We start from the raw sequence: 25878 nt of genomic DNA on the forward strand, positions 1-25878 counted from the left end.
TCACCTCACTAGAGAACCTGCAAGAGCCATGTCCCCTTTTCAAGCAAAGGCTTCTTCATCTGCATCCCTACCTCTGTGTTGCAGAGTGAGACCCCACGGAGGCACCGATGGAGAGTGTGTACTCGGTGGAGCCGGTGCCTGACGGTGCTGGTCCCACCTCGCTGGACGTGCTCAGCTTCCTGGACGCCCTGGTGAACAGCACGGAGGAGCAATGCTTCAGCGCCCGCTCCCGCAGCACTGTCCTGGAAGGGCTGCCGTTCGGCGGTGTGCCCACCGTGCTCGCCATCAACTTCATCCTCTGGCTGGTGAGCAGGCCAGGAGGGTGCCATGTCCACGGGCACCGCAGCCCCCAGCTGGGGTGTCAGAGACTGGCTGTGAACATGAGTGTCTATGTTATGGGTGTGCTGATAACCACACGTATGTGCAGCGTGTGTACCATTGTTTAGGGGAATGGGTGTGCGTGCAGGGGACCAAGAGCTTTGCCCACAGCATGATGGGTAGCAGGTGGTACTTGGGCAGCAGTGGTGACATCACGGAGCAGGAATAGTTTGGCTTGGGGCAAAAGTTTTGCATGAGCTTGGGCTCGTGAGTGGGAAAACAGAAAGGAGCAATGTGGGGAGATCCCATGGATTGAGACCCTGTGGCAAAACCCTTCACCTCTCTTCTTGCCTCTTCTTCCAGCTTCTCCTCCTGGTCTTCTCCTGCCTTCGGAAAGCGGCGTGGGACTACGGGCGCCTGGCGCTGCTGATGGACAATGATAGGTGAGCAGGTTGTGAGGCCACCGAGGGTGATGGCTCCAGCCTCTCCAAGAGGGCTGGCAGGGGGGCCAGTGCTGTGGGGTGGCCCATGGAGGAGCTCCGCAGGTGTTCCTGTCCCCGCTGCCTACTAGGAATGGCCTGGCTGCCCTTACCCGTGGACGCACAGTCACCATCTGCTGCAGGGAGACAGAAAGCCCAAGCCAGCTTTGATGCCCTCTTGCAGGCACCATCTGGTGTCTGTGCTGTCACTGCCAGGGAGGGCACTGTCCTGGGAAGGACAGATGCCCAAGAGCTGCTTTCAGGTGGGAATTGAGATGCCACCTCTCCCCCTGCCGCTCTCTCAGAATCAGCAGGGCTGGCCAGTGGAGGAGGCAGAGGGCGACATGCAGCAATAATACTGTTCCTCATGTCAGCAGAGCAGCCCGCGGGAGGAACTGTTGTAAAAGCCCCTATCCTGCGTTCTCCCCTCTCCAGCTCCTCTTGGGCTCAGGCTCTGGAGCTGAATCTGGCAGTGGACAGGCAATGTTTCCCTTCACCAGGGAGATCAAAAGGGCAATCAAGACTTAAAATTCAAGCACAGATTACATTCCTTTTACTGTAATGCTGTTTGAGGGCTGAAACCAGTGGAATATAAAAATCCGGTTCAGCAGGCTCTTGTCGTGGAGCTAAGGCCAGTTCTCCACCAGCCACCCTGCTGTGGGCCAAGGCCAGAGAAGCCACAGGGACTCATCAGTGCAGAGGCAGTGAGTGCAGCCCCTGCCCCGAGCCCAGTGGTAGTCGCTGGTCCAGCCCCAGTGCAGGATGCGGGGAGGGGGAGGTAGTCCTAGTTGCTCTCCTAGGAGAAGCTTCTCCTCTGGTGCTCATCCTCTCCCATCTGCTGCTTCTCTCCTGCCTCACCCCTCCACTCCTCCCCTCACTGCAAAGTTTGACGTCGCTTTTCTACGGAGAGCAGAGTGAGAAGGAGAAGTCCCCATCGGAGAGCAGTCCCCTGGATGTCGACAACAAGGATGTGGTGAGTGCTGGTGGCCGTGGCAGCAGGAGCCCAGGCTGGTCTCATCCTGGCCCAGCCTGCCCTGCACTTCATGGGAAACCCAGATCAGAAGTTAAATGGGAGAAATTAAATCCTCCAGTGTGGGGTTTCCTGCTTGACACCCTTTAACAGCTGGGTATTCCTGGGAAAGCTGGAGGCCTTCTTTGTCCTGGCTTGGTTTGAGGCATCTACCTTGAATGGAAGAGATGTTCCCACCAGTGTGAGCATCTCCTGTCCGCGTGGCCGTCTCTGCTGGCTGTGGGGACCTAGTTAGAAGCATGGCTGGAGCCTTGCTCTGCACGCCCGCAGGGACCTTTCTGGCCCTGGCCAGAGTCCCCTGGATCACACCTCCACCTCTGCGGGCATGGTGGGCTGTGGGGGCTTTAAAGCCATCTTTTGTTTCTTTCTATCACACCATGCACAGACCAGGTTTTGCTGGAAACGAGCATGGACCGACACGTTTTTCTGTCCGTTTCTCTTTTTTGGCAACAGAAGCTCAAAAAATCAGTCACTGGTGCGACTGAAAAAATTACAGAACTTCTTTAAAAAAAAAAAACTAGGCAGGAAAGGTGACGAAGGAAAATCCTTGCAGGTGGCAAGAGTCCTATTTAAAGGCTCAGTACTGGATGCTCTGGGCGAATCTATATTGCTCATCAAAAAATAAGTGAGAAAGACCACAGGGAATGCCAGCATGGCTAAAGAGCAGATTAGGGGAGATTATTAGATATAAGAAGACATCCTTTTAAAAGTCAAGCTGTTCCCAAATGAGGAAAATCTAAACTCTGCCATGTTAGAAGTAAAAGACTCTTAAGTTGGGGGGAGGGGGAAGAGGAGTTTGAGGAGACATTTGTAGAGAGCATAAAAGCAGGTACTGGATTTTTCTTCACAAATCAGGAACAGGAAACCTGCCAGAGGGTTTGTAGGGCTGATAGGTGGTGAAGATAGAAAATGCTTGCTGGAGGAGGTGAGGATGTGGCAGGAGAGCTAAATAAAGTTTTGTTGCCTGTACCCACTGAGAAGGAGCTTGAGTAAATTCCTGCCCTTCTCTACGGGGAAGCACGTAGAGCATCCCTCCAACAGCAGGGCTGGAGTATAAGGTTGCAATAAAAGCAGCCTGACAAATTCTCAGGTTAGCATCACAAATTCCCAGGAGCAGGCGTGGGACTTCTCACTCACGTGCAACCTCTCCCCTGCACATGGGCGACCTAGAGAGCTGGGAATCAGCTGATAAATGCTGGTTTTTCAGGAGGGTTTCTGGAAAACCCAAGAAATTACAGCCCAAGGAGCTTGTGGGCTGCACGAACAGCTTCCCTGGAGTGGGGTGTAGAAGGGGAGTCAACCTGGCTGTCCTAAGGGGGTGTCTGGCCCGCGTAGAGCTGTCAGGTGTGCAGGGATGCCTGCGCCTCCAAAGCATAGGAGAGAAAAATCCTAAAATTGCATATTCAGTGACTGGGAAGGAGCTATTACACAAGATCTTGGTGCTGTTGTATATCACTCTATGGCAGCGCTGGCTCAGCGCTCGGTAGTGGTCAAAAAAGCACATTGCATGTTAGGGACTGTCAGAAGGCAGAGAGGAGGGAGCTGCTGGAAGCCAGGAGCCTGTGTTACAGAGATGCCCCGTGTTCCCTGCTCCTCCCGGGGCAGCTGCCTCTGGCCATTGCTGCAGAGAAGCCGCTGGGCTGAGTGTCGCTGAGCTGCCCTGGGCACTGCCTCCATTTGCTCAGCCCCCTGGCCCCAGGCACTGCACCGTCTCCACACACATCCCCAGTGCGTGCCGTGTCCCAGCTCCTCGCCGAGGAGATGGGGGTGGTCGCCCCCAGCTCATCCCAACTCTCTTCCATTCCAGGGATTCTGCTCCTGGCTCATTTCTATCTACCAGATGAAGTAAGTGTGTGTCCTCAGCATTGCAGCCATGCCTCACCGCTGCCTGCCCCTGGGGAGTCCATGCCCATAGGTGGTCACACATCACCCAGAGCTGCTGGGACCAGTGGCTGAGGAGAGCCCTCCTAAAACATCCCCCCAGGAGAGATGGCAGAGGGCTCACCTCTGTTTCCTCCTGGCCCCTGGCTCCTGTCCCAAAGGAATAGGCTTCGACCTCTTCTGGTAGGAGCTGCCTGTGGGCTGCCTGTGTCCCCCATTCCCTCTGTGCCCAAATTCCACATGCCACACACAGCATGCCATGAGTTGGCATGGGTTGTGTGAGGCCAAAGCAGCCAGTGTCCCTGGGGTGGGAGGTGGTGGGGAGGCACCACCAGCGCTCACCCCCACCTGCATCTCCCCCAGGGACGAGGAGATTCAGAGCAAGTGTGGGATCGACGCCACCACCTACCTCTCCTTCCAGCGGCACCTCCTGGTCCTGCTGATGCTGGTTTGTGTGCTCTCTGTGGCCGTCATCCTGCCTGTCAACTTCTCGGGGGACCTCCTGGGTAAGTGCTTCCCCAGTTGTGGGATGGCTCAGGAGCATGGCACAAGCTTCCCCATGCTCAGGCTGAGCACTCTGCTCTGGGGATGGAGGGCAGAAGAACCCCTCCGTCAGGAGACCCCATGTGAGCAGGAACCCACCATCAGCTGTGGGACAGAGGAATGCAAGAGGCAGGGAGCTTCAGGGTGGTGTGGGCTTGACAGGGACCTGGGAGATGGAAAAGGAGGGACCAAAGACCAGAGCTACTAACCCTGCAAGCATGGGCACGCACACAGCACTGGATTCCCATAACCTCCCACTTCTCTTTCCCTGCAGGACACAATCCCACCCACTTTGGCCGGACAACCATCGCCAACATCCCAACGCAGTACGTGGCTCTTGCGTTCGGGGGGGGCTGTGGGCGCTGCTGCGGCAGGCACTGCTGAGAGAGCCAGTACTCGCCACAGTCCTGGAACGGGGACGGGTCCATGTGAGCAGCATACTGCTCCTGGTAGCCTCATGTCTGTCTGCACCACGCGCGAGCACCATCGTGGTGGGCAGCCTGCTGGCACTGCTCGCTGCACCCCGCTGTGGGCAGAGGTGCTCTCAGGGGTTCTGGGCAGCCTATCTGCAGTGTCTCAGCCAACATGCTGGATGCTCCCTGTCTTGTCCTGGGATCAGGGTCCGGCAGCCAGCTTGGGAAGGCTCCGCTGGGCGGTGGGGGTGGCTGTGGGTGAGGCGCTGAGCACCAGGCTGGTCGATGTGCCATGCACCCGCCGCAGCGCTTGCTGATCCCCTATTCTCCTCCGCCAGGGACCGTCTCCTGTGGCTGCACAGCATCTTCGCCCTCATCTATTTCATAGTCACCATCCTCTGCATGGCTCACCACTCCGTCCACCTTGAATACAGAGAGAACGAGAAGGTGAGCAACCAGCCTTCCTCCAGCCCTGCCATGTTCAGCACCAAGGGACAACTTTGTGCTTTGCAGAAAGGATGGTCCCAGTAGATAGGAAGAGCTTTAGAAACAGCCTGGCACTGGGCAGGCACGGAAAAATAAGGCTGGTTTTCTCCAGCTTGTGGAGAAAGCCTGGAAGCCTGGAGGCAAATCTCTCTGTCCTGCTGCCGTGTCTCTTGAAACTGAAGCTCTGCTGTGTCTGTCTGTCTGGGAGGTGGCAGCATCTGGCTGTGCCCTGGGGTCTGGGAGCAGGCGTTGAGGAGGTCTGTGCTGACTTGCCTCCGGGGTGGCAGTCGGTGGCCTGGCTCATCTCTGCCTTCTTGGTGGCTGGGCGAGCAGGGTGGCAGCACAACGGCCCATGGACACCCACCCGCCCACACCCTCTGCCCCTTCTCCTCCCCCAGGTCGCCCGGACACTGATGGTTACCCACATCCCCAAGGAGATCACAGACCCTTCCCTTATCATCAAGCATTTCCAGTGAGTAGCGGCATGCCGCAGCCTCACCAGGGCAGCTGGCAGGCAGGTGGCAGGGGCTGTCCCCATCCCCCAGCTCCTGGTGTCACCATGTCCCTGTGCCCGCAGTGAGGCTTATCCCAGCTGCACCGTCACCAACGTCCAGTTCTGCTTCGACGTGCGCAAGCTGATGAAGCTGGATGCGGAAAGGTGAGTGCGTGCAGGTCCCTATTGCCTGTGGGGGTGGGTGTACCGCTCCTGCCCAGCATGTCGAGGGACCCGGTCTGTCTGTCTGTCTGCTGCTCCCCAAATGACCCTCATCCCTATCGGCTTCCTGGCAGGCGCAAGGCAATGAAGGGGCGGCTTTACTTCACCACCAAGGCACAGAAAGAGGGGAAGATCATGATCAAAACCCACCCCTGCGCCCGCATCTTTTGCTGCCGCTTCTGTGGCTTTGAGCAGGTAGGTGGGTGCAGGCAGGGCTGCAGGCAGCATGTCCCCACATTCCCACTGTGGCAGGGCAGAACACGGCAGCTCGCCCATGCCGCAGCCTGGCGAGTGTGGCAGAGCCCCGGCTGCTCCTGCAGGTGGATGCCGAGCAGTACTATGGGGAGCTGGAGGAGAAGCTCACGGATGAGTTCAATGCGGAGCGCAACCGCATCACGCTCAAGCGGCTCGACATGGCCTTCGTCACCTTCCAGGACGAGCGGATGACAGCCGTGTGAGTGGGGCACCTTGCCGGCTCCTCTGGCCAAAGCCAGGCGATGGGTCTGTCTCCGCTGTGCCTCTGCCACCTGCAGAGATGGCTGCTCTGTTGGGGCTGCGGGAAGTGTCTTGTGAGAGGAGTTGGGGGGTCCTGAGCCCTCACTGCGGACCTGACCCCCTGCTCCCTCCTCCTGCAGGATTTTGAAGGACTACAGCCACATCCACTGCCGCAAGCACCCCCAGCAGTCCTCTGTCACCACCGTGGTCAAGTCACATCACTGGGGCGTTCGCTATGCCCCTGCACCCAGCGATATCATCTGGTGAACCCCCATGGCGTGAGAGGGAGGGAGGGCAAGCAGCTGAGAGGAACCCATACCCATAGTTATAGTCAACCCATATAGCTGTGGGGAGCTTGCGCCTCTACCTCTCCGGGTGGCAGGGGCTGACAATTCCTCCTGTGGCCATAGCAGAGATCACCAGGGGTGACTGGATCAGGCGAGGTTTGTGGTGATTGCCAGGCTCTGGTTTCTGCAGCCTGACTCCAAAGCCTCCTGGTGGCATAGCACTCCCACTGCAGTCGTACTCTGGTCCTCGGGGCTCTGCAGGTGTCAGTGCAGCAGCACAGGGAATGAGATCGGTTGAACTTGGAGCAGGTGCTGTCAGGATGGTTGATGTGGGCAGCGGGAGGCAGAGCTTCGGGGAGCCAGGCTAGGAGACCCAGGACACGTGGCTTTTCCTCTGCACCATGTCCAACTCATGCTTTCCTCTCACAGGGAGAATTTATCGGTCCGTGGCACATCTTGGTGGGTGAGATTCATCCTCCTTAATATCTGCCTCTTCGTCCTCCTCTTCTTCCTCACAACACCAGCCATCATTGTCAACACCATGGACATGTTCAACGTCACACAGCCTGTGGAGAGCCTCAAGGTAGTCCCTGGGGCCCCATGCCAGCTTTCCCAAAGGGAATTTTCAGGCTTGTCCGTGAGGGGGAGGGCACCAGCTCTACACTGGCCCAAGTAGATGAGCCATCACTGGTGTCATGGTTTAACCTCAACTGGCAACTAGGACTACGCAGCCATTTGCTCACTTCTCCCTGCTCCCCCAGTGGGATGGGGAGAAGAATCAGAAAAATAAGGAAAATTCGTGGGTTGAGATAAAGACAGTTTAATAAGTAAAGCAAAAGCTGCACATGCAAGCAAAGCAAAACATTCACTTACTACTTCCCATTGGCAGTCAGGTGTTCAGCTATCTCCAGGAAAGCAGGGCTCCATGACACGTAATGGTTACTTGGGAAGACAAAACACCATAACTCTGAACATCCTCCCCTTACTTCTTCCTCCAGCTTTCTATGCTGAGCGTGACATCATATGGTACGGAATATCCCTTTGGTCAGTTGGGGTCAGCTGCCCCGACTGTGTCCCCTCCCAGCTTCTTGTGCACCCACAGCTTACTCTCTGGTGGGTGGTGTGAGGAGCAGAAAAGGCCTTGACTCTATGTAAGCACTGATCAACAGTAACGAAAACATCCCTGTATCGTTAACATTGTTTTCAGCACAAATCCAAAACATAGCCTCATACCAGCTGCTATGAAGAAAATTAACACTATCCCAGCCAAAGCCAGCACAACTGGGTTTGTTGAGTCATCTGCGTTGATGAGAAGCAAGAAATGGTCATGCCCCTGCTTGCCATCCGTCCCCTTCTTGATGTGTTTCTGGTGGCAGAGCCCTGGGGCACGTGTGCAAACCTGAGCTTTGGTGCTGGTGTCCATGGTGGAGTGCAGATTGGTGTCCATGCAAGAGGAGAGGGGTGGGAAGAGCTCCAGGAGATGTTAGGAGCTGCCAGTAGCCCATCTCCTTCCTGCTTATTGACCAGTGAGCTGTTAGGTGGACACTAGGGCTCAGAATGTGCCCATGGTGCCTTTGGCTGGCCTCAAGTTCTTATCTCCTGAAACAAATGCCCCTGCTGATGGAGAGGATGCCCCAGCCTGCCTGTTTCACACACTATCCTGCATCAGGAGGCCCAGGGAGATACCTCCAGCATGGCTGAGCTCTGGCGGGCTTCTGAGGGGGTGTTCGACATCTCTCTTTCTGCAGAACCCCATCATCACCCAGTTCTTCCCCACGCTGCTGCTCTGGGCCTTCTCCGTCTTCCTGCCCTTCCTCGTCTATTACTCAGCGTTCTTCGAGTCACACTGGACAAGGTAATGGGGCTGGCCCCTGCACTCCCCCAGGGCTGTGGTAGCTGGGAGGAACCTCAGTAGGCCTCGTGGGACCCGACCTGCAGGGAGGCAGGCAGTGGAGCAACAGAACCCCACAGAGCCCCATGGGTGTTGCCCTCTGTGGAAAGAGCACCAGGTCCATGCCTGAAGGAGCCATTTCCTTGCCATAGCCCTGAACACTTCCAGGCTGCTGACAAAGGCAGGTGGAGCTGGTTTTAAGACGAGTCTGAAGAAGTCGGTGAAAGGGATGGTGTGATGGTGGCTTGGCAGTAGGAGGGCCATGGCCCTGACTTGGGTGGCATATCCCAGCCATAATCCTAGCCCTCCAAGACAGAGGTATGGATTCAGGATGCTCAAAGTCTTCTAGCAGAGGAAGCTCTGCCCAGCTCTGAGAATTTGCTCTGTCTGTCTAGACCCTCCCCTAGCCCCGACCCCTGTGCCTGGTCTGCTGAGTCCTTGCAGGAGCTTTGTCACCACATCACTTCCTTCTCCCAGCGAAAACGGGGGCTCCTGAACCTATTGTAGACAGCCAACTGCCTCTTGTTTGGTGTCTACACCAGCAGGGATGGTAGGAGAGAGTAGGGATGAAGGAGGTGAGATGCTGGGAGGACAAGAGCTTTCACTACAGCAGATTTCCTCATGGTGCCTCCCACTGGCCTGGGAGAGGCTTTGCAAGACCCCAGGAGATGCACAGATCAAATGCAGGTGGCTTTCTGGGGCTGGAAATAGCTCCTTGGTGAAGAGTAAGACCCAGCCCAGCCTCTCCCCCCACCGCCTGCTCTGCCTCAGAAAAGTGCAACGTTCTTCTCTTGCCTCCCTTCTCCATAGGTCGAGTGAAAATCAGCTTACCATGCACAAGTGCTTCTTCTTCCTGGTGTTCATGGTCATCATCCTGCCCTCGCTGGGGCTGAGCAGGTATAGACCACCCTGCCATGCTGCTGCCTGCTCCCCGGCAGCTGGGATCGCACCTGGGCCCCTTGCCTCCTGCAAGCCAGCCCCAAAGGGCTATGGGCTCACCGCCGCCGAAACAAATCTGTCTCTGGAGAGGAAAACACTCGCTGTTTGGCCATGCGGAGCTGCTCCTAGAAAGCTTCTGAGGGGAATGGAGCAGCTTGCCAGGCTGGCACAGTGGTGGTTATGCCCTGCTTGGGGTCAGCCCGCAGCAGACCCTGAAAGGACCAGGTCAGGTATCAGTGTAGCCCCAGCTACAGCAATCCTGACTGTCCGGGAGGTGAGCACCCACGCTGCGGTGGTCCTGTGTGGCAGAAGGGGCTGCTCTGGCAGTGTAGGGTCCAGAGGGTCTCACCCACCTGGGTCAGAGGAAAGCATGCACCCACTGCGTGCACCCCCCAGTTGCTCTGCGGCTCTCCATCTTTCTGAGATGCTCCTCTTCTTTCCCCTGCAGCCTGGACCTTTTTTTCCGCTGGCTCTTCGACACCCACTTTCTGGACGAGGCCAATATCAAGTTCCAGTGAGTAGCAGGGAACTCCCAGGCAAGTGGGAGCACCCAACACCAGCCCCCAGCAGCTCTCATGGCCCTCTGCCTGAGCATCCTCTCACCCTCTGTGTCCCTGGGGCAGGTGCGTTTTCCTCCCAGACAACGGCGCTTTCTTCGTCAACTACGTGATCACCTCCAGCCTGATCGGGACAGCCATGGAGCTGCTGCGCATCCCAGGCCTCCTTGTCTACACTGCCCGCCTCTGCTTTGCCAAGTCTGAGCCCGAACGGCTCCACGTCAAGCGGGTACGTGGCTCTAGTCACCTCTGAGCCTACACAACCCCTGGCAGCCCAGGGATATGCTCTCTGGAAACTCGGACTGTCTTGGTCTTATGGGGAGGCCACCACGCAAGGGGCGCTGCTGGCCCTGGCCCCATGGGAATAACAGGGGGAGGCAATCGTGTGGGCAAGGCTGCAAAGACAAAGGCAAAGGCAGCCTTTGCAGAGGCAGAGGCAGTGGCGGTAATGACGCTTCTGCTTGTGCCCCAGAGCCAAGCCTACCAGTTCCAGTTTGGACTGGAGTACGCCTGGACCTCCTGCATCTTCTCCGTTGTCATGACCTACAGCATCACCTGCCCCATCATTGTCCCCTTTGGTGAGTACGAAACCATACCCCAGTCCCACTGTCCCAGGCGATGCCAAGAATGGCCAGTCCCAGCTGCCAGTAGCGGTGTGGGAGTATGAGCTTCCCATGTGGTACAGGAGGGTATTGTCCCCTGGGCCACTGTCCCCCAGCCCTGGCTATCCCTGTTGTCCTCCCCCCAAACTGCCTCTCTCCTCCCGCCAGGTTTGCTCTACATGCTGCTCAAGCACATGGTTGACCGGTACAACATCTACTACGTGTACATCCCCACCAAGCTGAACCAGCGCCTCCATGTTGCTGCCATCAGCCAGGTCGTAGTGGCCCCCATCCTCTGCATGTTCTGGCTGCTCTTCTTCTCCGTCCTGCGCCTTGGTAGGGAGAGCTTGGGGTTGCCCCCTGCCACTGCTAAAGGTCATATCTAACATCTGGGGGGACGAGCCACCGGTGTCACCCTTGAGTTAGGCATGGCATGGAGGGTGGGAGGGGGGATGGGATGGAGGAAGGTGTGATGGAGACCTGGTAGATGACAGGGGTGTCAGCTAGTGTTTTGGGAAGGGGGTTGAGAGCCTATAAGACCCAAAGCAGGCGCCAGCCTGGGTCTCAGCTGGATGTGCTGAGATGGTCCTTGGAGGCTCATGTGCTTCCCCAGTGTCTCTGCTCTAGGTCCCACCCGCCCTGTCACGCTCTTCACCTTTGTGGTCCTCCTCTCCTGCATCGTCTTCTCCTTCTTTGGCCTCTGCCTGAAGAAGCTGCAGCCGCGGAGACCCTCCAGCTACCAGGTGAGCGCGGGCTGCCCGTCCTGTTCCCTGGCCCTGCTTCCATCCATCACTTCCTCACGACCTCCCTCTCCGCAGATGTCCGACCAGTCTGATGGCACCTTCAATGATGTGGAGCGGAGCAGCGTCTCCTCCACTCCCAACTCCAATGTGAGTACCCCTTCCCAGCCCTGCTGTGACACGTCCCCCCACAACCTTGCTCCACTGGACCCTGACCTCCTGCTGCCCCTGGGGCAGCTCTTTGTGGCCACCGTCCTGCAGGAGCCCGAGCTGAGCCTGACGCCGGCGGCCTCCCCAGCGCACCAGTCCTACGGCACCATGGGCAACCACCTGGAGCCAGCGGAGGATGGGGAAGACGGGGGGCTGCAGAGCTTTGAGACGGAGCTGGAGACAGTGGAGGGCGAGTACAGGAGTGGCCCCGTGATGGAAAGCCAGGCCCGCTACCAGTGAGCATCCCTGCCGCCGGGGCAAGGACCAGCCATGCTGAGAGCGGAGGATGTGCCGGGGGGCAGGAAGGAGCCTTCTCAGCACTGGTGGGGACCACCTCGCCGATGGGGTGGGGGGGAGGACAGGACTGTTGTGAGGGTGATTCCCCACTGCATGGGAGGTGGAGGGAGGCTCTGACGGTCCCTCCTGCTGCTTGGACCGGCTCAGCATCCCCTGTGCTCCCTCATCCCCACCTGCCTCTTCCAGCCCATTGTGGGGAAGAGGGGGTGCAGTGGTGTGGGGAGAGGGTCTCTCTGAGAGGCCATGGTTTGGGGGCAGGAGGGAGGCTCTGGCCCCTCCATGAGGGGGAAGCAGCCCAGACAGCTCAGATGAATGTGCCCGCCACCACACTGTCCCATGGGTCCTCAGTGGCAGGCGACAGCCACCCCTAACCCTTGCTTCCTACCCTGCCCACACACTACTCGTGGTGGCTGTCCCTCCATGCCAGCCGTGCAGGCTCCCACCCACCTCCGCTGCCATACCCAAGGCTTTGCCATTAAAGCAGGGACTGCTGAGACGTGTGTGCTTTGGTGGAGGAGGTGAGTTCCCACGGCTGCTCCCACATCTGCCTGAGTACCAGTGGCCCTGCCCCGAGGCAGGCATGAAAACGCAAGCCCGGCTCTTCCCAACCCTCCCACCCCATCCTGCCACCGCCGCTGCACCATGCCTGTGCCCTTGGGTCCTTGGGGATGAGTGGGAGGTCAAGGGACGAGTGTGTTTAACAGCTGTGAGGGCAGCAACTTGTCATCCCGCACCCCTCAGCAGCATCCCCCTCGTGCCTGCGCTCTCCCTGGGGCTGGCCATGGGACCCCGCATGGCTCTGTCTTAGTTGCCACAGAAATGGGGCAGGGGGAGCTGGCAGAACCCCAGCCTCCGGGTCCTGGTCCACCGCATCCTGCCCTTGCCCACAAGCCACAGCCATGGGATGCTCCCCCAGGAGCCGCACCGCCTCTTGAGTGCGAGTCCTGCTGTGGTCAGTGTAAATGCACCAACTTCTGCCCGGATGGCATCCCTGGTGTTTTCCAGCTCATCTGCAGCAGCTGTGGAGGCCTCCAGGGACAAGGGCAGACTCTTGCCCTGCTCAGCCCCTCTCCCACCAGGCTAGCCCACCTGGCCATGTTGGCTCCTTGCTTGGCCCTGCTTTGGCCTTGGGGCTGATTTTCCTGCTCCTGATTTTCCTGCTGGCTTCAGAGCAATCTAGCCACCATCCCAGGGCCGTGCTGGGAGGGAAGGGACAACGATACAGCTCTGCCGGCACTGGGGCTACAGTGTGGGGATCGCTGCTGTGTGCAGGCAGATGCTCGGCCATGGCACCATGCAGCATTACTGGTGCCACTAGGTGGGGGGGGTGGGAAGGGGGGGGCATGGTGTGCCAGTTCTGGGGTGGGGATTTAAAAGGCAGCCCAGCAGCGAGCTGTGAGGCGCTGTTGGATTCTAGTGGGGCTGGTGGGTCTCAGCTCGGTCAGCTGACAGCGCCGTGAACCCCATCCCACCCATGCTCCTGCATGCTGGCGTGATAGCTGTGGCTCGCTAGCCACTGAGGGGTTGCCTCAGGGGAGCCTGGAGCTCAGCTGCTCCCTTCCAACCCCAAAAAACAGCCTGGGGGACTTGTGGCTCCCTGCCCAGGTGCCCCCAGGGCTGCCCACAGTTCAGCTGCTGCCCTCACTGCCTGCTCTGGGGGCAGCCCCGGCCAGAGCAGGGGGATGCCGGTGGCCTCTTTCCGGGTGGAAGCAAGTGCCTGCAAGTGGCACCACGTCCTTGGGCGCTTGGACTGCTGGTCCGATTGCCCTTGGCTGCCCCGCTGTAGGAACATGCCAGAGGTCTGTACCTTCTCGTGATTTATTGCTATGACCGTGCCTTGAATAAAATGACTTCACCCAACTGCTGCCTGGTGTTGTCACCCCTGTGCATCCTGCCTCGCACCAGGAGAGGCGGGACCCTTGCCACTGGAGCCAGTGGAAGTACCCCATCCCCTTTCCCCACCTGTGTGCTGCTTTTCACCCTTCCTGGGGATGTCCTGCAGAGACTTCAGTGGCGGGAAGACCACATGGACACCTCCCCTCCACCAGGGACCTTGCCCCCACCATGGTCCCACAAAAGCAATTCCCAGTGAGTGGGCAGAAGCAGCAGAGGCACTGGAGTGGGGAAGCATCCCGCTGTGTCCCCTCAGAAAGATGGGCACAGCCCTTGGCACCATCCCAGACAGTGGGGATGGGGTGCAGCCTCAGCACAGGCATGTGCTTCTCCTGCCCGTCCTCTGCCAGCACTTGCCCCCACAGGCAGGGCTGGCTCAGGACACCACTGCCTGGAGGGAGCAGGAGGGTGGCCTGGAGCTCCTCTGGGACTACAGCAAGGAGCAAGGGTAGCCATCCCATCTGGGGATGGAGCAGATGGTGCCAAAGCTGAGTTGTCCACCAGCAAGTCCTGGGGAAGTTCTAGGAGCAAGGGAGCGAACACCATTTTGGGAGCCCTTCTCTAGGTTTAGAGCAGATAGTGCTCTTTCACACCCCTCTTCCCTTCCCCCAACACATTCTTTGTACCCAAATTCCTATTTGAATGATTTGCCCCTGGTTTCAGGAGGTCCCTCCTACCCACCCCTCGACGGCTTGCATGGGGTGAGCCCTGCCTAGCCAGCCTGGCTCACGGCACAGGGCACAGGGAGGTCTTCCCTGTGTGTGAAAAACCGGAAAATTTAAAAACCCAGTCCCCCCCATCACACATCCCCACGGAGGCCTCCCACAGTTCATAATTAGTGGTAGACAGGGCTAAATGCAGGGCTTTGCTGGCGCCAGGGAGCTGAGGCAGGAGCCCTGGCTGTGAGTGAGGGCTGTAATTGCCCCCCGCAGCTCGCAGCTCTCCCAGCCCTTGTGCCAGGGAAGCTCATCACAGCCTAACGAGGTTGTGTAAGCCCCAGCGCGTCGCGCCTCTGCCACTCCAGCCCTCAGAAGCCCACTCTCCTGATTACAGCCTGCGCATACAAAAGTCCCTCACAGCCGGGGCCGAGCAATTACATGGCGTCTCCCACTGCTCTGGCCGGCGGCGGCGGTGGTGGGCAGTGCTGGGGGCACCCCCGCTGGGCAGCAGCCAAGGCAAAGGGGCGGTTTGGGGGAGCCGTGGCAAACCTCCACGCCGGCACAGGGAGTCGAAGACGGGGTTGCTGCGCTGGCCCTTCCCCACAGAGCTGGGGTTGGGGTCCCACCACCAGCCCTGAGGCTGGCAGCTGTGCCCCAGCACAGGAAGAGCTGGAAAATTTATTTTAGCAATGAAACACACATTTCTGCTGCCCTCCTCACCCTTCGCAGCCCATCACATGTTGCCCTGCAATGCAAGACCCATCCAAAGCGTAGCTTTCCTAGGATGCTCACCGTGCTCACCTGTGGCAAGGCTGGGATTTCCAGCCCTCAGGAGATGCTATTACAGATCCCAAGCTGGTTTCCCCGCTGTAGGAATCATCCTTCTCCAGTGCCAAGCGCCCAACTGTCCCAGGGCTGGAAACCCACCATGTCAAAGCTAGAACAGACCCAGGAAGGGGGAGACAGGACCTCCTGCATGCCCACCAGCTGCTCCCTGGAGCAGGGCTGCTGGGGCGGCTCCACAGCCCAGCTGGCAGGGGGAATGCTGCGTGGAGCCCAGCAGGACTTCCCTGTGAGGCCATGCCCTGCTGCTGCGGGCAGCCAGCAGCGGGTGACCAGCAGCAGGTGAGGTGATGTTATCTCAAAGATCAAAAGCAGCAGTTGAACAACAGAAAAGGGATTTTTAGGCTGATTGCTTAAAACTCTAATTCTGTTTGAGATCGTTAAATTTGAAGGGTAATGAGCAATCAGCAGCAGGACGCCTTTGCTAGCCCCTCTGCTGCTCACCCATTCAATTACAGTGCACAAAAGCTCCCAACAGACATTTGGTGCTGGATGTCTTCTCGTGTCAGTCGAGCTGAACCACATACGTGCTCCCAGGGACCAGTAACTCCAAAGCCTGAGCCAATAAGAAGAAACCAGTAAATCCCTCTCTGACATCCTTTTTTTTTTTTTTTTTTGGCTTACTTGGGCCTTTTATATTAAAATAAACAGAAGGCAGCAAAAAGGGCCAAGACTCACTGTTGTTCTTTATTAAACAGTACAGCTGGGTATAAGAGGCACACGGACTAGTTCAGTTCTGGTGGGAGTTACACAAAACATGGTGCAGAAGAGGAGAAGTTAAGGAGCTGGGAAAGCTAGAGGGAGCAGGGATGGTTTGGGGCAGTAACACCCACACCCCATCCATCACACAGCTGCCTACTTGTCACACAGAGTCAGAAGGTCCCCCACATGATGCTGAATGCTGATACCCCAGAACAGGGTTGCAAAGAGGACATCCCCATTCCCAAACCCTCCTGTCCCGTACCATGGGGACCTACCCCATCACAGCTAACACCTCCCTCCAGCCCCAGCTCCTCCAGGCCTTACTACCTGGCATGAGAATGGGGAGGACCTCACCTGACCCAGCTGATGGAGAGAGACATGGGCTGGGATGCATGACACCACGCTGCAGGACTGCAGGAGTAGAGCCTGGTAGCATGGGGAGGACAGCGAGCATCCTACACAAGGATGTTCACTACCTGTTCCACAACACCTCTCAACTCCCCTCCCAAACACAGCTGGAGGGCTCCTTGCTTGCTGGAAGCCTATGGCCACCACCAGGCCTGGTGTCAGGGAAACAGAGCCCCATCTCACAAGGCACCCCATCATCCCCTCCATGGCATGGGGCTGGGAGACTTGAGCTGCAGCTGCAAGGAGTGGGCAGCCCTCTCCTGCCCCAGAGTGGAGGACATCTGAGTATAGGAGGAATGTGTCTCTAGAACAGGACCATCTCAGCCCTCAACATCAGGCTGTGCCTGCCCTGAAGGAGCAGCAAAAAAGGGACCTGCCTGTAACTGAAAACTTGCTCCATGTCCTTGTCCCAGGGCTAGTGATGTCTGGAAACATGGTTCTGCCTGTCTCACAGTGACTTCGTCATAAAGATGAACTCTTCTTCAAAGTGCTCAAGTTCATTTCCCCCCAGAGCCCTCCGGTACTGCCTCTCAGCCATTTCCTGGGATTTCTTCCTGCAGATACTGTCTTCTCACACCTGTCCTGACACAGCACTGCTGCATGCACCTCGCTCTGCTACAAAGCGTCTGTGTCTCCAGTATGGCTGGGAGGGATGACTAAAGGGTGAGGAGCTCTGTAGATGGGCACTGTGTGCAGCTGGGAAGCGCTCCAGGTCCTGACAGCATCAGCAGAGAAATTCCAGCTATGCTTCCTCTGGCCAAGAGCCAGAATGATTTCTGGAAGCTGTTGCCATGACATGATTGCAACCTTCATTTTTATTTTAAGACATCTTTTCTTTGTATTTACTTTATTCTCCTTAACACAAAGCAGTGAAGAGCCACCACTGCTGCTGCATTTCAGCTGGCTCTGAGGTTAAACCAACCAGCCAAACCAACACAAAGCCTTTCAGCTGACAGCCCAGACCCGCTAAAAGCAGCCTCACCTCAGGATGAACATGAACCCACTGCTCAAAGCATCCCTAGGAAACATGCCGAGTTGTGGCCAACCTGACATGAGGAAAAGCCATGGATCCCATCCAGGGATGAGGCAAGGCAGAAGAAAGCAGCAGGATTAACCATCTGGTAGTGACATGTTGGTGAAGGAAGAGGGGGAAAAGCTCCCCGAAGGTTTGGGAGGACAGCCACACAGCACGGCATGGCACGGCACGGCCAGCTCCCACCTCTGCTGCCCTTGCCCCTGGAGGGGCCAAATCTGCCACTTCCACAGCTGAACCGGGCACAGCAGCACGGGAGGAGTGAGCAGTGCCAGACCCGGCAGGTCTTGGGCATAGCAAATAGGATCTTGGGCAAATAAGCCCGAGAGGCCTATGCTAGCTGTCATCTAACTAGGGAGGGTGGCAAGAGGAGGGAAGAGGAGCGAGCTGAAAACCAGAGCAGGTACATGGGTGTTGGTGGTCTGGCTAGCCCAAAGGAACTCGGGGCAGGGCGGCGTACCTGTGCTGCAGCACTCGTAGGCTTCGCTGCAGAGACATACCCTGCCAGCCCTTAGCAAAGGCAGAGATGTGGTCGTGTCGAAGCAAGGCAGAATCACTGGGAGACCCCCGAAGCACGCGTGACTGAAGGAGACGGCAATGGGCTAGTGCACAGAGAAAGATGGAGGTGGAGAGAGGCAGAGAGCGCAGTGTGAGCGCTCCTCCTGCCCAGGACCGCTGCGTCGTCAGGGATGGGGATGGCTGGCAGGATCTAGTCCCCTTCTGGGAGGGTGTCCCAGCCACGTCGCATGGCTTTCACCACAGCACCGTAGAGTTTGCTCCAAGCCTCCCGCACATCTGGGCTGAAGGCAGCGCCAAGGCATTTCTCCAGCATGTACAGCAAGGACTCGCCGACAGTCTGCAAACCAAACAGGGAGGCATCAAGCTCAACAATGGGGGACAACACGCAGCCCCTTCTCTCACTTCACCCCCTTTTTGGATTTCCCCCATTGCAGGGCAGCTGCTCCTCCTCCACCAGCAGGGCCAGGCCACTCCATCCCTGGCTGCTCAGAGGGGACCCAGCCCCAGCCCATGCCATCCCCTTCCCCTGCCCTGTGCTGGCCCTCACCCCGCACCCCGGATGAGCGGGGAGTGCAGGCAGGGAGCAAGGGCTGACACCGCGCACATAACACCAGGGGAGAGGTACACGTCCATCCTCCATGGTTCCCACATGCGGGTAGCCGGCCCCATCCCCTGGCATAGCAGCAGATCAGCAGAGCTGAGCAATGCCCTGATGCCAGCAGAGCGGGTCAGACCCCAGGCTGGATGCTCAGGGCCTGCCTCGCCACCTCTCAGGCCTTTCCATGGTGCACTGCTCCTCACGGAGCTGCGAGCAACCCCATCCAGGAGCACCAACACACTGAGCGCGGGGCTGGTGGGATTCACTATCCCAAGTTAAGGCGACCCTGCTCCCTCTGGAGAGGAACAAAGCTAGCAATAACAGCAGGGAGCCATGCAGTTTCCTTCAACCTGCCCTTCTCCACTGCGTTATCCAGCATTTATATCTGTGCTTGATGGCAGGAGAGGAGTAACCAAGGGTTTAATATGGAGGATGCTCCTGTCTTACTGCCACGGAGGAAGGAGTGGCTGAGGTGCAGCAGCCCCATCCCAGTGCAGACACAGAGGCACGTGTGCGGTGAGCATTTGATGAGCGCAGAGCATTTGATGGAGCAATCCAGGGCCCAGGGCAAAGGCTGAGCCTGCAGCTCCATGTCGCAGGAGAGACTGCAGTGCCCCAAACCGCGGCCTTCTTCAAACAGGGGAAATGCCTTGCCCCTCTCTGTCCTTTTTCCCTGGCCGTACTGGGAGAGGGCAGAAAATGAGGGGAGCTCAAGGGTTTCCCTGATTGAGCCAACGTCACTACGCAGGTAGCAGCTCGGGGGCTGCCCTGAGCCACCAGCTTTCTCTCCAGCCAGCTGAACCCAGCAGGTGGGCACAGAGGGATGGGGACGGTCGAGGGCTACACAAACACAGCCGCAGCGGGACAAGAGAGGATGTCTCACCGAAAAAGACTCGACCTTCACACCGACTGCCTGGTGCTTCTTGCCGAGGTTGCAGAGATACTCTTCCAGGCAGGACAAGTTCTCCAGGTGGCTCACAGCAGCATCGATCACCAACATCACCTGCAGGAGCGCAGAGGCAGAACGGCACTAACAGCAAGGCTCAGCTGCCCTGCCAGGGGAACAGAGAGTCTGACCCCTCTGCTTCACCCTTCTCGGTGTGACCACCTCCCAGCCCAGCAGATGCCCTCTGAGCTTTCCTTTGCTCCTCTGTGATCTGTGTGACACATAGGTGAGGCATGCTGGCAGCAGCACACACCACATCCTTCCATGGGATGCTGCCAGAGGTGCCACGGAATCATGGAATTTTTCAGAGTTGGAAGGGACCTCTAGAGATCACCTAGTCCAACTCCCCTGCTAAAGCAGGATTGCCTAGAGCACATCACTCAGGACTGCATCCAGGGGAGTCTTGAAAGTCTCCAGAGAAGGGGAGTCCACAGCCTCCCTGCCCAGGGCAGCCTGTTACAGTGCTGTCACCTTCACTGTAAAGAAGTTTTTTCTCATATTTGATTGGAACTTCCTATGTTCCAGCTTGTGCCTGTTACTCCTCGTCCTGTTACTGGGAACCACTGAAAAGAGCCTGGCTCCATCCTCCTTAAACCCACCCTTTAGATACTTGTAAACATTAATAAGGTTTCCCCTCAGCCTTCTCTTCTCCAGGATAAAGAGTCCCAGCTCTCTCAGCCTTTCCTCATAAGGGAGATGCTCCAATCCCCCAGTCATCTTTGTTGCCCTACGCTGGACTCTCTCCAGCAGTTCCCTGTCTCTCTTGAACTGGGGAGCCCGGAGCTGGACACAGTACTCCAGTTGTGGCCTCACCAGTGCAGAGTAGAGGGGGAGAATGACCTCCCTTGACCTGCTGGCCACACTCTTCCCAATGCAGCCCAGAATTCCGTTGGCCATCTTGGCAACAAGGACACATTGCTGGCTCATGGATAATTTACTGTCTACCAAGACCCCCAGATCCTTTTCTTCAGAGCTGCTTTCCAGCAGGTCCACCCCTAACATATACTGGTGCCTGACATTCTTCCTCCCCAGGTGCAGGACCCTACACTTGTTCTTGTTGAACCTCATTAGGTTCTTCTCTGCCCAGCTCTCCAGCCTGTCTAGGTCATGCTGGATGGCAGCATGGCCCTCTGGGGTGTCAGCCACCCCACCCAGTTTGGTAACGTCAGCGAACTTGCTGAGCATACACTCTGTCCCCTCGTCCAGGTCGTTGATGAATATGTTAAACAATACTGGTTCGAGTATTGACCCCTGGGGGACACCACTCGTTACAGGCCTCCAACTCAACCCTGCTCCATTAATCACAACCCTCTGAGTCCTGTCACACAGCCAGCTCTCAATCCACCTCACTGTCCCCTCGTTTAGTCCACACTTCCTCAGTTTCCTAAGGAGAATGTTATGAGAGACAGTGTCAAAAGCCTTGCTGAAGTCAAGGTAGATGACATCTTCTGCTCTGCCCCCATCTAGCCAACCAGTTATAACATCATAGAAGGCTATGAGATTGGTCAAGCATGATTTACCCTTGGTAAATCCATGCTGACCACTTCCAATAACTTCCTGCTCTTGAATGTGCTTGGATATGACAAGTCGCTCCATTACCTTCCCAGGGACGGAGGTGACACTAACCGGTCTGTAGTTCCCTGGGTCCTCCTTCCTGCCCTTTTTGAAGACTGGAGTGATATTGGCCTTGCTCCAGTCCTCAGGCACCTCTCCTGTCCTCCATGACCTTTCAAAGATGATGGAGAGTGGCCAAGCAATAACATCTGCCAGCTCTCTCAGCACTCGCGGGTGCATCTCATCAGAGCCCATGGACTTATGGATGTCCAGATTGTCCAAGTGGTCTCTAACATGATCTTCCTCTACTGGGGAAAACTCTTCCTCTCTCCAGACCTTCCCCCTTGCCTCCAGGGCCTGGTATTCACGAGGGACAGCTTTAGCAGTGAAGACTGAAGCAAAGAAGGCATTCAGTAGCTCTGCCTTCTCTGTGTCTTCCACCACGAGGGCGCCCATCTCATTCGTTAGTGGGCCTGTGTTTTCCCTAGTCTTCCTTTTTCTATTGATATACTGAAAGAACCTCTTTTTGTTATCTTTAACTGTGGTGGCCAAGACGAGTTCTGCTTGAGCTTTGGCCCTTCTAATTTTCCCCCTGCATAGCTTCACTACATCTTGGTATTTTTCATAAGTAGCCAACCCCCTTTTCCAAAGATTATAAACTTTCTTTTTTTTCCTGAGGTCCAGCCAAAGCTCTCTATTTAGCCAGGCTGGTCTTCTTCCCTGTCTGCTTGTTTTTTGGGACTTGGGGATGGCCTCCTCCTGAGCTTTTAAGAGATCCTCCTTGAAGTAAGACCAGCCTTCCTGGGCACCTTTGCCCTTCAGGACTGTCCCCCAAGGGACACTCTCAACCATGCTCCTAAGCAGGCCAAAGTTTGCCCTTCGGAAATCTAAGGTGGCAGTTCTGCTGGCTCCCCGTCTTGCTTCACCAAGAATCGAAAATTCTATCATTTCATGGTCACTCTGCCCAAGACGACCTCCAATCTTTACATTCCCTACAAGACCTTCTCTGTTAACAAGCAGCAGGTCCAGTAGGGCACTTTCCCTAGTTGGGTCCTTCACCAGCTGTGTTAGGAAGTTGTCTTCCACACACTCCAGGAACCTCTGGGACTGTTCCCTCTCTGCTGTGTTATATTTCCAGCAGACACCTGGGAAGTTGAAGTCCCCCACAAGAACAAGGGCGAGCGATTGTGAGACCTCTGCCAGCTGCTTATAGATTATTTCATCAGCCTCTACGTCCTGGTTGGGGGGGTCTATAACAAACTCCCACCACGATGTCCGGCTTATTGGCCTTCCCCTTGATTCTTATCCATAAACACTCAATAATGTTGTCATGCACATTGTTAAGTTCTTGGCATTCAAAACTGCCCCTGACATAGAGGGCCACCCCACCGCCTCTCCTTCCTTGCCTATCCCTTCTGAAGAGTTGGTGGCCGTCAATCACCGCACTCCAGTTGTGCGTGTCTTCCCACCACGTTTCTGTGGTGGCAACTATGTCATCGTTTCCCTGCTGTACAATGGCCTCCAACTCTTCCTGTTTGTTGCCCATGCTGCGTGCATTCGTGCAGATGCACTTCAGCTGGGCTAATTGCCTTGTCACTTTATTGGGGGGGACAAGCCCTTATTCCCACCTTTCCGTGTTCAGATGTTTCTGTAGCTGCCAACCTGTCACTAGTCCTCATGTCTTTGCTAGCACAGCAAGCAGTGCTGCCGACCTCCCCATCCCAGACGTGGTAAACAACCCTATGGCAGCAGAGCAGTCACAGGCTAAGATCCAATGCTGATGCGGTCATTACAGCCCTTAGAATCCCGGGACAACTGCAGGAGAGCCCTAGAAGTTACCAGGACTAGAGTTTCCAACTAAAAGTTGCCATGATGGTGCAGTTGTGAATAAGGCAACTCCAATTTTAAGATTAGCCAAGGTATTTTGATGAGATGGGGTGGATAGTACAGCTGAGAGACCTGGTCTGGTAAAGCACGAACTACCATGGTCTCCCAGGAGCACGAAGAGTCAAATGGAAACAGGACAGAGAAGGGTTAATAAGGGATGAAGGGAACAGACACACCAAATTAGAAGAAGAGATTAAAGCCAGGACATGGTTAGCTTGGCAAAGCCAAGAGGTAGTACACTTGTGCTCTATAATTTCAGCAGGGAAATTATCTCCAGCAAAAGCAAAGAGCTATTTCAGCTCAAGGCAATAATAGCAGAAGTAAAAATGGACTTAACTTTGCCAATAAACAGAGGCTGGAAAATAACAAAAAGCTTGCAGCTATCACAGGAGCGCAGTCCTGAAACAGCCTCTTACAAGGAATAAAGACAGTCAAGCGAGGCACCAAACTGGTTTAAAGATGGAGCCAGACAGTTTATGAAGGCATCTGCAAGCCAAGGCTGTGCTCTGCCCTGACGTGGCCTCTCCGCGGAGCTCAGCAAAGCGTCTCTGCTGCGCTGGGTCTAATTCTGTCTGTGCATGAGCTCCTCCAGAGGACATCAGCATCGCTCCTCTCCCTATTTTGGGGGGAGGCGAATGTGCATGGCAGCACTCCCCCAGAGGCTATCCAAGAGATGCTGTGGGCCTTCTAGCTCTGCAGCCGCACCAACAGCTTCTCCACACTTAGTGGGTCCACAGAAGCCTGGCCCACTACGCAGCTCTATGCCACCTCCTGACCAGCATGTGGCCAAGCAGAGGGCTTCAGTCCTTGTCTGGACAGAAGTGAGCTCACTGATGTGGTTCCATGGTAGAAGAAGGGGGCTTCCAACTTTCACAAGAGGCAATCCACTCTCAGATGAGGGCATGGAAACCAGCATGGTGCATCTCACCCACCACAACCCGCATCCTTCTCCCTTCCCCACTGTTGTAGGGCACTTTGTCATGGCAACAGCACCTTCTGCTAGCACAAATCACCCCCCGCAGTTACCATCTCAGGAGATTTTTCCATGCGCTGCCCAGTCAGACACCCCACAGTCCCAAGCCATTGCCCAAGGGCTTCCCACTCCATGCCACAGCCCCTCTCTCACCTTCCTGATGTGATCCAGGAACTCAGGGGCAGAGAGGCACTCCTGAGGGCTGGCAAACTGTTTGCAGTTGTACTGGAAAAGGGGCAACAGCTCAGGGTCCAAGTCAAACAACCTGCAATGGCAAGAGAGAAACCCCCATCTTTTCACTTAGCTTTAGAGTTCTGCTCACCCCTGGAACAACCCCATCAGCAGCACACCTGAACCCACACCCCCCCGCCTCCCTTCCCACCTACTGATCCCTCCCCACCTGTAAAGGACCCAGAAGTTCTGAAAAGTCTTAGTTTGGAGCAACCCAAGTTACCTATATCTCTGTTTCCCAAGCCCACAGCCCCAGCTCTCGGACAATTGTTTATGGCACCCGAGGACCAGTCCCAGCTTACTGGAGTTCCTCCCCGCCTGGCCCTTCTCCCCAAAGTCTTCGTCGTCATCTCAACTCTTCCCATTCCCACTTCATGATCCCCTTGAGACCCAAATCTGCCAAATCTGGGGAAGGCCTGCAAGCTCCAGCAGCTGGCTTTCCCACTGGAGTAACAGGAGCATGCACAAACTCAACTAATGCCCCACTCTCCCGCAGCATCACCAGCTCCCATTTTCACCCCTTCATCCTCCCTACCAGTGTATGGCCAAGCACACGCAGGTCTCAGTAGCAGCCACCCAGGCGGATCTAACAGGCTGATGCTGTCCACAGAGGCCCCAGAGAATTCAGGCGAGACAGTCTCTCTTCTCCCCATCCTGCACATTAAATTACTGCATCCCCCCGCTCTCCGCTAAAACTCCCAAACATCGCTGTGGCTGCTCACAGCCCTGCTCTGCGAGGTTTGGCTCCTGCCTGCTACACCCCACTCCAGAAGCTGCTCATCAAGTCTCCAACCGTCCTTTTTAAACCACTTTTCATAGGTTTTTTTCCTTTTTTCTCTTCCCATAATCAAGACATTAATCTGCTTAGGAGAGACGAGGAGTTGGGTTTCAGCCGCTCCCCCTGGCACACCGTTTCCTCTGCCCTGAGACTGAATCCCTCCCCAGCGGCCAGGCCTTTGCTGGGGCTGGAGAGTGTCGTGTCAGGGACAACGAGGAGGTCCCTTCCACACACTCCCCGGAGCCGGGCGGACATGCAGCTCTTCAAACAGCAGAAGTCAGGGTGCCAGGGCGGGGGATCGGCGAGCAGAAACGCGCGAATCCTGCCCACCGCCTCTCTCCCTCTCACCCTCCCTCTCCCCATAACAAAGTTCTCACACTGGTGGAGGGTGGGAAAGGCCGGGAAGCGGCGGGGAGCGGGGCGCCCCCCTCTACAACGGCGGCCGCGGCTCGGCGGTGGGGGGGGTTGCAGCCCCGCGCTGCTCCCCCCGACCCGCCAGCAAGGGAGCCGGCCGGGAGCCATGGCTAAGCGAAGGGAAGAGCTTCTCTCCGAGAAGGGGAGCCCGTCCATCCCCCTCCTCCACAAGCCCCCAGCGTCGATCCGGACGGGCGGGGGGGCTGGGGTGCCGGTGTCCGCATCCCGTCCCTGCCGCCCCGCTCACCTGGTGAAGAGGACGAGGCCGTGCTGTACGGGGCTGCCGCTCAGCCGCTGCCAGCTCTCCCGGATCAGCGCCCGCTGCCCGCCAGACAGCAGCGTCCCGCTCTCCATGGCGGGGGCGGAGAGGAGGGCGGGGGGGGGGGGGACACCGACCCCTCGCCGCCCGAGGCCAGGCGCTGGCACCGCTCGCTCCGCCGGCGGAGGGGCCGCCGAGCGGCAGGCGCCCGCCCCTCGCTCCGCCGGGGGGATGCTCCGCCGGGGAGGAAGGGGGTGGTAGCGGGGAGCGGGCGGTGCCGCGCTCACCTGGGGGGGGG

The 25878-nt window shown here is 57.1% G+C and overlaps 2 protein-coding genes across 7 annotated transcripts in view; one reads left to right on the forward strand and one right to left on the reverse strand.

Annotated features, from left to right (window-relative positions):
• Positions 1-13743, forward strand: part of TMEM63C (transmembrane protein 63C) — a 33695-nt gene extending 19952 nt beyond the window's left edge. For 4 of the 5 annotated variants that reach the window (XM_074585359.1, XM_074585358.1, XM_074585361.1 and 1 more), the window contains 22 exons: positions 85-305; positions 682-761; positions 1683-1770; positions 3635-3672; positions 4072-4214; positions 4526-4577; positions 5003-5111; positions 5549-5622; positions 5728-5808; positions 5940-6060; positions 6186-6319; positions 6501-6623; positions 7077-7230; positions 8396-8502; positions 9349-9435; positions 9926-9991; positions 10101-10263; positions 10507-10612; positions 10805-10972; positions 11264-11379; positions 11455-11526; positions 11614-13743. In XM_074585359.1, the coding sequence (XP_074441460.1) occupies positions 108-305; positions 682-761; positions 1683-1770; positions 3635-3672; positions 4072-4214; positions 4526-4577; positions 5003-5111; positions 5549-5622; positions 5728-5808; positions 5940-6060; positions 6186-6319; positions 6501-6623; positions 7077-7230; positions 8396-8502; positions 9349-9435; positions 9926-9991; positions 10101-10263; positions 10507-10612; positions 10805-10972; positions 11264-11379; positions 11455-11526; positions 11614-11826 (2493 nt within the window). In that variant the 5' untranslated portion in view covers positions 85-107 and the 3' untranslated portion in view covers positions 11827-13743. The remainder of the gene's footprint in view (positions 1-84; positions 306-681; positions 762-1682; positions 1771-3634; positions 3673-4071; positions 4215-4525; positions 4578-5002; positions 5112-5548; positions 5623-5727; positions 5809-5939; positions 6061-6185; positions 6320-6500; positions 6624-7076; positions 7231-8395; positions 8503-9348; positions 9436-9925; positions 9992-10100; positions 10264-10506; positions 10613-10804; positions 10973-11263; positions 11380-11454; positions 11527-11613) is intronic. The other variant, XR_012586778.1, reaches the window with a different exon arrangement.
• A 2203-nt stretch (positions 13744-15946) lies between these two features.
• Positions 15947-25878, reverse strand: NGB (neuroglobin). Of its 2 annotated transcripts, XR_012586779.1 has the most exons (5): positions 25569-25802; positions 24052-24163; positions 19422-19541; positions 17495-18277; positions 15947-17365 (listed from the first exon to the last, which is right to left on the reverse strand). XR_012586779.1 is itself a non-coding variant. In XM_074585363.1 (4 exons), the coding sequence occupies exons 1-4, from the start codon at positions 25673-25675 to the stop codon at positions 18131-18133; spliced, it is 486 nt and encodes a 161-aa protein (XP_074441464.1). In that variant the 5' UTR covers positions 25676-25878; the 3' UTR covers positions 15947-18130. The 2 variants fall into 2 exon arrangements, 1 of the variants encoding a protein (XP_074441464.1); XM_074585363.1 differs by having other exon boundaries at positions 15947-18277; positions 25569-25878.

This window comes from Larus michahellis, chromosome 4 (assembly GCF_964199755.1).
Source record: "Larus michahellis chromosome 4, bLarMic1.1, whole genome shotgun sequence".
Classification (NCBI taxonomy): Eukaryota; Metazoa; Chordata; class Aves; order Charadriiformes; family Laridae; genus Larus; species Larus michahellis.

Coding starts and splice junctions, on each gene's coding strand:
- NGB (XM_074585363.1), bottom strand. CDS start 25,675: ATGGAGAGCGGGACGCTGCTGTCTGGCGGGCAGCGGGCGCTGATCCGG. Junction 24,164..25,568: donor GGCCTCGTCCTCTTCACCAG/GTGAGCGGGGCG, acceptor TTGCCATTGCAG/GTTGTTTGACTTGGACCCTG. Junction 19,542..24,051: donor TCCTGGATCACATCAGGAAG/GTGAGAGAGGGG, acceptor GCGCTCCTGCAG/GTGATGTTGGTGATCGATGC.